Genomic DNA, 9189 nt, shown 5'->3' with positions numbered 1-9189 from the left:
CTCATGAAAATCGGAATGTAAATGACAGAGTTACAGGTTGAGGCGTTTTTTATCTGACACCCTGTATTAACGCCCAAATATTGTAGGCCTGGGCTGTCCCAGGTAAACCCTATGGTTTACGTGGTGATCGATAGAGGTCTTGTTGATGATCGCTCTTCCACTTCTCCGATTGATCAGATAATATGTCCGTTATAATCTGAACTTGGAACGCCTATACAGTCAGCCAGCTACAAGTGGATCTTGATATTGATAATTATATCCAGGTGTTGGGTTTCAGCATTACCGAACAGTAATAAGATATAAGTAACATTTCGGCGTTTTTAGCTGTATTGTATTAAACCAGCTCAGGTAATGTCATTGGTAAGACTTCCTTGAGTTTCTTTAAGGTAATTTTGATACCTTTGTTCTGGAAACCGGTGTTATCTATTGATCTTGGCAACAACGCTTTGGATTTCCCAGTGGGGCTCAGGTTAGGGGTAGACTAAGTAGTTGTTGGGGCTTTGATTTTAAACTTCACACTAGCCAGTATCTTCTGATGACTGATGACATGTAAGGCTCCTTTACAGGGCTAGTAGCTGCTCGGTGCAAGCCACCAGAGGATTTCAAATGAAAAACTAATGTGCTTTTGCGCATTTGATGTACCGCTGAATCTGGCACCGTCTGCAATATTTTTCTTCACGTGCTTCCCCGGACGTAGAAAGTTTCTTTCCCAGATTCTTCCTTAGAGAGATCAACGTTTTTTCGTTACGTCCCTAACGTCTATCTTTTTATGTTTATAAAATAAGTAGTTTTGAAGAAGAGGTGTTTGCAATTGCATAGTAGGCATCTTAACAATAATACATAGGTAATAATACTAGTTTACACTGAAATATCCAATATCAAATACTTATGCTAATGTAAATCTATTTCTTTACTAAATCATAAACTCAAAAGTGTTTCCAAGTTATATACTCGGCCGTTTAGAATTAAAGTTTGTGATATGTATTCTGTTGTGCACTATCTTCATCATAAAACTAACGTACTGTGGATGTTTCATTAGCTGACACGATTTTCATTTCTACTTTAGTTACGTTTTGAATTAGGTTTCGTTTTATTTCTATTTGATCCGCCAATGAAATGTTTTAACAGTTTTAGCCATTGATAGAAAAAAGATTGTAATTGGATCTTCTGAAACAGTCTTTTTAATTAAATAATCTTGAGATACAGAAGGACGAAGTATGCGAAGTAGACTGTGTAAACGAGGCACGTTTTCTGGAACTTCGAGTTGACGTAGTCACTGGAGTTGTATTATTTATTTCAGAGTCATTATGGTTATCAGGGCTGCGGGCTTCAGTGAATGACACTTGTGATCGTTCATCAGCATCACTTATTGTGCCTTCTGAATTGGCAGGACTTGTTACAGCTAAGATATTCGTAATGCGCTCTTCATCTTTAAATAAATATGGAAGTAAAAATGTGAGCTCCTTATAAATATTTGTTGCAGCCGTGCCGTTTTTTTTTTGTTTGGCATAATTTAAGTGTTTTCTTATGGTTATCCCGTTATCTAACCCAACGTTCTCGGCAGACATTACCTGAAATATTTTTGTTTTAGGTTTCTAGCTACTGGTAACTCCTTCAAGTCACTACATTAGTTATCGGTTGGGCGAGACAACAGTGCATGAAATAGTTTACTCGTCATGTCAAGCAATTTGGGAAAAACTACAGCCGATAGTTATGCCAACTCCAGATGAAAATATGTGGAAAGAAATGATCGTCTTTGTTGGTGCACTAACGTTATTAATAGGCCGTTATCCATTTTAATTTACTTTTATTAGTAACAAAATGCAGAGAAGATAATTCTAACGTACAATTACTTCCAGTCGATTTATGTCCTGACTTGTCCTACACTGGTGCGAAGTTCCGCATGTTCTGGGCAATTTCGTCGTAGGTTTCTTCTACTTTTTGTGTCTCTGTAGTTGTTAGCGGTATCCAGGGCGGTCTGAAAACTGTCGTCGGATTCGTCGATCATGATTTATTCGTGAAGAGCCGGCAAAGTAGTCAACTTTCACGTTATCTGCATCTCAGTGGTTATTCCGGGAATTCTAATTGCTCTGGGTGGAATTTCCTGAGGCTTCTTGTACCTGCCCTACTTAGTACTACTACGCTTCACAAGAACCTTCGAGATCTTTGCAGGTAGAACTTAGCAAAGGCGAAAACATATTGTTACACTTGGGTGACACCAGGGTTAGTCTATCAAATAAAATTCGCCTTCCTACGAGGGATTACAATTTCTGGATAGGTTGTTTGAAATTGCTTTAGTTAAGGAAAAGAAGTTAATCTACTAAAAAAGCCAACAGTAAGCTAATCAGAAAGGAATCAAGGTTCATTGGAAGCAAGAAGTGTCTAAAAGGGCAAATGAAAGTGCTGTAACAAATATGAAATCATAGATACAATTATATCAAATACAAATGTAATTCATGTAAAAAGTAGTAGTCACTAAAAAACTCTCAATTTAGTCAAAATTTTATTAATAAGATATGGCTTAAATTAATTAACACTTAATATTATTATTTATTACTATGTCTTAACTTAATTTGTCGTTTCTTTACATGCTTTTTCATTTTTTCTTTTCGTTTCTCAGCTTTTTCTTCTCTCACTTGCTTTTTTCTTGCTTTTTTCTCTTCCAAACTTTCATCTTTAGGTCGAGCAGAGTTCACAAATTTACTTTTTCCATCATCATCACCTTCTTCATCTTCACCTTGCGCAGAATCTTCGCTATTTTCATCCAGATCACTATCATCTTTTTGACTTTCCTTTTCTGAGTCTAATTTGGTACCAATTATGGTCTTATATATAAGATTTTCAACTTGATTGTTTGAATTTTTATGGTCCCTTTCATAATGAATTACATCATTGAGTTGTTGAGGAATAAATGCGTTCCTAAACACTTCTTCTTCAATCTAAAGAAACAAAATTAAAATAATTTTTGAATTTTCTTGTTTGGGTTAATTAATTACCTGATCTTTTGCTGATGTACCAGAAATAGCTTTTTCTGCTGATTCTTCTGCTAATTCATCTAGTTTTTTCTCCATTTCTTCCTCATTCATACTACCATCAGTAACAAACTCAAATAATTTAATCAAACTCAAAGTAGCTACATCAAACTTTTTAAAATAATCATTAATGTTTTTACAATCAATTTTTAAAAAATCTAAAGCTCTTGGATGATCATGCTCAACTGATTGTGAAACATCAATAATACACAATTCTTTCTTTTTTGTGTACAAAATGTTAAATTCTGATAAATCCCCGTGAACCAATTTGCATAAATTAAACATTTTCCACATCATGACAATAATGTCACGATATATTTCTCTAGCTTTTGATTGATTTAAAGGAGCATCTTTTAATTTTTGAGCTGGCCAGCCATCTTCACCAATAAATGTCATTACTAATACATTAGATCTTAAAAGAATTGGTTGTGGAACAATGATTCCTTTAGAATACAATCTTTGTAAGTTTCTCATTTCTTTTTCAGCCCAAGTCCCAACCATTTTTCTTGGATTTTGTTTACAATAACCATGTCTCCATCTAAATTCACCAGAAACATATTTATCACGTTTCTTAAATGTTAATATTGATGTTTTATAAATTTTTATGGCATATTGGCCTTCATTAGGACCCGTAGCATAATAAACATTAGCTTCTTTTCCGGTTGAAATACACCCATGTACTTCTGATATTAAATTAGTGTTTAATAATTTAAATAAAATCATTCGTACACGAGGATCCATAACCTGCTCAGAAGTAGCACGATCCTGTTTATCTTTACGACGAATTCGCTCGTCATCAATCTTTTTTTGAGACTCATTTATCTGATTGTTTACTCGATTTGAAATGTTGTAAGAATCAAAATTAAGTTTGTTCATGTATTTATGGAAAAGTTTGTCAGTTGGTTGATACTTTATATTTGATGTTTCTTCTTGAGTTTTTTGTGCTTTCTTGTCGCGATTTTTGATACTTAATGAGTAATCTTCTTCATTTGTATCATCTTCAGAGTCTGAACTGTATCCTATGTTTAATTCGTTAATATCTTCGATAACTTCTTCTTTACAATCATCCTCCACATCACAATAAAGTTCGTATTCGTCCAATTCTTGTACAGTATTCATTATGATTTTAAATAAACTGACACGTGAAAAAATTAGGTTATGTTATTTTGACATTGACAGTAATAAGTAATAAAAGAAATGTCTTATTTTGTACTAAATAATGATTAAGTTTGTAAATAAAACATATAAATGAAATTAAATAACTTGAGGATTTTAAAATTTAATAAAAATCCTATTTTTTAAAAGATTTTTATAATTTAAATTTCGTATTGAAATTTTGTTTGAGTTCGGACATTCCTTTTGGGTACGATTAAAAAAAAAATCTGTCACCTGTCAAATTCATGTGTTTCTAACCTAACATTTTCATTTCAATTAAAACCATCAATTATTTAAAGATTTTAACAAATAAATAAAATGTTCGGGTTAAGAACTCGTACGTTAGCGTTTCTAAGAACAGTTAAAGATCATAAAGAAGCTGCACAAAAAACGGCTAATAATGTAGCGGCTAAAATAGACGCAAAGGTTAAAGGAACCATACTAGAAAAATGGATAGCCTATTGGAAAAATGTGTATAAAGATTACAAAGATGTAGCGGTGGACGTGACGACTGATTTGCGACAAAAACCGATGAAAGCCTTTGGTATATTTACTGGAATTGGACTTGCTACTTTCTGTGCAAAAATGAATCCGGACGCTACACATTTTCGAAACGATTATTTAAAAGCATGTAATGATTTGATATTGGTACATACAAGTTTGCAGAAACAAGTGTCGGCAGATCATTTAAAATTTATAGAACATTGTTATAATATTAAGGTTTTACGATATACAAATTTAGGCTTGTTTTCAATAGTGTGGGTGGACCAATTTAGTGATGCATGTAAAATTTTTGAAGCTGAGTGTCCTTATTTACAAATTGAATATGGTAAATTTTATGGTAGGGTTATTGATATTGGGTTTTTAAATACTTGGTGGATTTTAAGAAGCAAAATGATTGATTATGATATAAATTATTAATAAATTGTTATTATATATAAGTAAGTATTGTGTTTATCTTATTTTTTTTTATAGTTAAAAAAAATTGTATATAGTATTTGTTTATATTGGAATGTATTCAAATTGAATCTCGGTTAACATTCCAATAAATATTATTAAATGTGCTAAACCTGTGTTCTGTGCTTTTCAGTTAACTTTTGTGTAACAAAGAGTTTTTGGTGTACTTTTATGGATAAGTAAGTATTATTTTTTAAACTACATAGTTCTAAATAATAAATAATAGATATTTATAATTCAATGAAATAATGGTGAAGTATATTGCTAGTAAAATTGAGAAACATAGTTACATCATGTGCATAGATTGTACCAGTAACCTCAGAGAGCTCTCTAGGAGCAATAATGTTACTCTATGATGGGTTCCAGGTCACAGAGAGGTCCTTCATTGGACCCCAACCCAGTTGTGGACTACAAAAAAAGCCAACTAAAACAAATAATCAACAGTTGGGAGGCCTCAAAGGTACGCTGGAAAGAACTTTCAGGTCACAGACAAGCGAAGAGATTTTATGCCTCAGCAAAGGGTATCTAAGGACGCTCTCAGGTTTCCTGACTGGCCATGCGGTCCCAAAATACTACCTCTTCCACATTGGACAAGCTGAGGATCAAACTTGTCGACTTTGCAACAACGAGTCAGAAACGGCTGAACATATACTGTGTAATTGTATTGCCAGAAGCCACTTAAGACAAAATTTTTGGTAAAGTTCTTTTGACACCTACCAACATAAAGGAACAAGACCTTGGAGCAATACTAAGGTTCTTCGAGGACCTACATTTGCCCTAAACTTTTGGAGGGCTGAAGTTACAATAGATGTAATAAGTCGCGGTGACGAAAGAGGCCGCTCCCCTCAGTCTGGCAGCAATAATAATAATGATACAGAAAAGCTTTTAGAACAAAAGTTGTAGCAAGTTTTACCCTTAACACGTTGCTGCGTAACACTTTTGCTCTCAGCTGCATCAGTATCGAGTAATATTCGAAAATATGAAAATTAGGAGAATTCGTAGTTTCACAAGTTGCTAATGGAAAAAATCGGTTTTCCGAGTTTGATACAGAAAAACTTTTAGACAAAAGTTGTAGCAGATTTTACCCTTAACACATTGCTGTGTAACACTTTTGCTCTCAGATGCATCAATGTCGAAAAATATTAGAAAATATGAAAATTAGCAGAATTCATAGCTTTACAAGTTGTTAATAGAAAAAATCGGTATTCTGAACGTGATACAGAAATACTTTCAGAACAAAGGTTGTAGCAAATTTTACTCTTAACACATTGCTCTGTAATACTTTTGCTCTCAGCTGCATCAGTATCGAGTAATATTCGAAAATATGAAAATTAGGAGAATTCGTAGTTTCACAAGTTGCTAATGGAAAAAATCGGTATTCCGAGTATGATACAGAAAAACTTTTAGAACAAAAGTTGTAGCAAATTTTATCCTTAACACATTACTGTGTAACACTTTTGCTCTCAGTTGTATTAATATCGAGAAATATTCGATAATATGACAATTAGCAGAATTCATAGCTTCACAAGTTGTTAATGGAAAAAATCGGTATTTCGATCATGATACAGAAAAACTTTTAGAACAAAGTTTGTAGCAAATTTTACCCTTAATACATTGCTGTGTAACACTTTTGCTTTCAGCTGCATTAATATCGACAAATATTCGATAATATGAAAATTAGAAGATCTAAGGTAGCGCTTAGGCTTCTTGAACGGCCATGCGCCCCTAAAATACCATCCCAAAGCTGTATCAAAGTCCTTCAAAAAATTCTCTTTTAGCACAATCTATACAAATCTTTTTGCTTCATTCTAGGCATATTGGCCTTTTACAACAAAAACACAAATAAGCAGTATTGGCAATCTGAGTTCGCGAGGTAGTCTTCGATTATATAACCGTTCTCGCATGTACGGTTCAACTAGGATCTTAGCTACAACTTTCATGAACTCCATTCTGGTTATAATGGATCTGTCCCGGTATGATTGGTGTAAAATGTAAGCATTTGTTGTACTCATATCTAAGATGCGATAAAAAGTTGCCATTGGCCAACGACGAATTCTGCTACTTGACGAATATACACTACACTTCTGGTCCATGGAATCAACACCCCCTTTGGTATTGTTATAAAAAAATATTATCTCAGGTTTTTGGTTAGCAGAATCAGTCTCAATTGAATGGTGCATTGATGAAAGTCACAACACGGCTTTGCTTCTTTTAGGAACATACGACAATATTGTGGAACCTTTTGTGAATTCATATAAAGATGATCCTTCTATTTGCCTCTTACGCGATGGTAAAGTGTACCAATTATCTGTTGTAACATTGCGATTACTGCCATATATCGGACGGATCTTGTATTGGGTTGTCAAAAGTTTTATTATTGAAAATGCGTTCGTCGTCTTAATCTGATTTCTGTAAAGTTTGCTTGTACGTTTATTGAATTTGCAGAATTTGAAGTTCAGACACTATAACTAACAATTTTTGATACTCTTCGTCACTTCTTAGTTTTTTTTTGTAGTAGAAGATTACAATTTACTCTGTAAACATCTAAAAGTACATTGCATTGTATTGATACCAAATTATTGTAATGCATATGACCTGATAATTTAACTTCTCTAATACATTGCCTGCTTCTACTTTAGTATTATTTCCATGAGAACCCAGAAAAGACGTGTCTTCTACAATACAAAAATGTGACGGGACAAAAATGTAACGGGCCTGATCGCATTTATCCTACTTCCCCATCTCGTAAAACATACAGGTTTTAATGTTAAATTAGTCAGATGTTTGACAAGAATAGACTATTTATAAGTGGATGCAGAAAAAAAATTATACAAGCTTTGTATTATTCCAAAAGAAGTGACCATTTCTATACTTGTCTATTTCTCTCGGATTTATATTTGAAATATGTTTTTGTAGTCCGTTATTCTTACCTTTCTCTACTGTCGTAGCCCTGTCCTCTACAGTTGTAAATGTCTAAACCTAGCACTTTTATTGTGTCTAAAAATATAGATGCCAGATCAACTAATGTAGTTCAGTTACTTCAATAAAATCCATAAAATGTTCTTCCACCAAATACGTATTCTTTGATTCGGTGTTAACAAATCGAATTATTAATGGAAGTGACTTGTTTCTATGATTATAGAAAAAAAATTGGCTTTTTTGCCATTTCTATAATTTTCTTTCTAGTCATTTGTGCCAATAAACCTACTAAAATGGCAAATTTAATTCAATTAGTGTAAGAATAACTTCTGATAGTCGTGATGTGATTAATATCAGTTTTTTATGCCTGAGAAGAACGTGGTTTCGACCGCCCCTAATTTTAGCCGCTACAGGCGGCTGCCTGCTTCACCTGTACGTAGCGCCGCCACTGCCAGTGAGTAACTTGTTGTATAGTCTCCGATTTTTCTGGTTTTTTTTTATGACCCTCTGAAATAGTAGCAGCAGTAATTATCACCCTAAAAAAGTACCTGATCGTGATTTATGATAGGCTTTCCTAGCGAATTAAGTCCAGGGACGCACTTCTTTTTTTATTTTATTTCAATTTGAATTATTTAACATTTCTAACCAGCGATTGTCGTTAATTCAAGATTCTTCGTCAGTGTCATAATAACAGTTGTCACTTTCCGCGCATTCTAAGCTGTCGTCATCAGAAGAATCATCAACACTAATAATAAAACGCTGTTCATGTGGCGACACATACGAATCTTCGACATCTTTCACGTGTTTTATGCACTGCGACCACAATTCGGATGAAATATTATTACATTGCTCACGAATTATATTAATATTGTTTTTAAATATTATGTTTTTGTGATTTCCGTTAATGCGGACCTGAATAACTCACGCCGGAGTTTGGGGTTCGTCAACTACCTGTTTACAACCCCGTCTTTGTTCGTTATATGACTGCAATAAAGTCATAAAAACCACCAGAAAAATCGGAGACTATAACATCTCATCATCAAATATACAATTTCAAGCAGCAATTTTCTCGACTTTTGTTACTTTGAATTTTACGGTTGGTATTTTTACAATATTGTGGGCCGGT

General features: G+C 33.6%; 2 protein-coding genes across 2 annotated transcripts; one reads left to right on the top strand and one right to left on the bottom strand.

Moving 5' to 3' along the window:
* Positions 1 to 2486: 2486 nt before the first annotated feature.
* On the bottom strand, positions 2487 to 4213 carry LOC111422391 (RIO kinase 1). The gene is made up of 2 exons (XM_023055597.2): positions 2997 to 4213; positions 2487 to 2939 (listed from the first exon to the last, which is right to left on the bottom strand). The coding sequence occupies exons 1-2, from the start codon at positions 4149 to 4151 to the stop codon at positions 2547 to 2549; spliced, it is 1548 nt and encodes a 515-aa protein (XP_022911365.2). The 5' UTR covers positions 4152 to 4213; the 3' UTR covers positions 2487 to 2546.
* A 209-nt stretch (positions 4214 to 4422) lies between these two features.
* LOC111422300 (mitochondrial import inner membrane translocase subunit Tim29) lies at positions 4423 to 5132 on the top strand. The gene has a single exon (XM_023055510.2). It carries the CDS (start codon positions 4506 to 4508, stop codon positions 5106 to 5108), a length of 603 nt encoding a protein of 200 aa, XP_022911278.1. The 5' UTR covers positions 4423 to 4505; the 3' UTR covers positions 5109 to 5132.
* The last annotated feature ends 4057 nt before the right edge of the window (positions 5133 to 9189 follow it).

The sequence above is a fragment of the Onthophagus taurus genome, chromosome 1 (genome assembly GCF_036711975.1).
Source record: "Onthophagus taurus isolate NC chromosome 1, IU_Otau_3.0, whole genome shotgun sequence".
NCBI lineage: Eukaryota > Metazoa > Arthropoda > Insecta > Coleoptera > Scarabaeidae > Onthophagus > Onthophagus taurus.
The sequence above is the reverse complement of the archived record's forward strand: the minus strand, read 5'-3'. Positions and strand labels throughout refer to the sequence as shown.

Excerpts from the sequence above, each read along its gene's own strand:
- LOC111422391 (XM_023055597.2), bottom strand. The coding sequence starts at position 4,151 with ATGAATACTGTACAAGAATTGGACGAATACGAACTTTATTGTGATGTG. Across the intron at positions 2,940-2,996 it reads GTACATCAGCAAAAGATCAG|ATTGAAGAAGAAGTGTTTAG; the intron begins GTAATTAATTAA and ends TTGTTTCTTTAG.
- LOC111422300 (XM_023055510.2), top strand. The coding sequence starts at position 4,506 with ATGTTCGGGTTAAGAACTCGTACGTTAGCGTTTCTAAGAACAGTTAAA.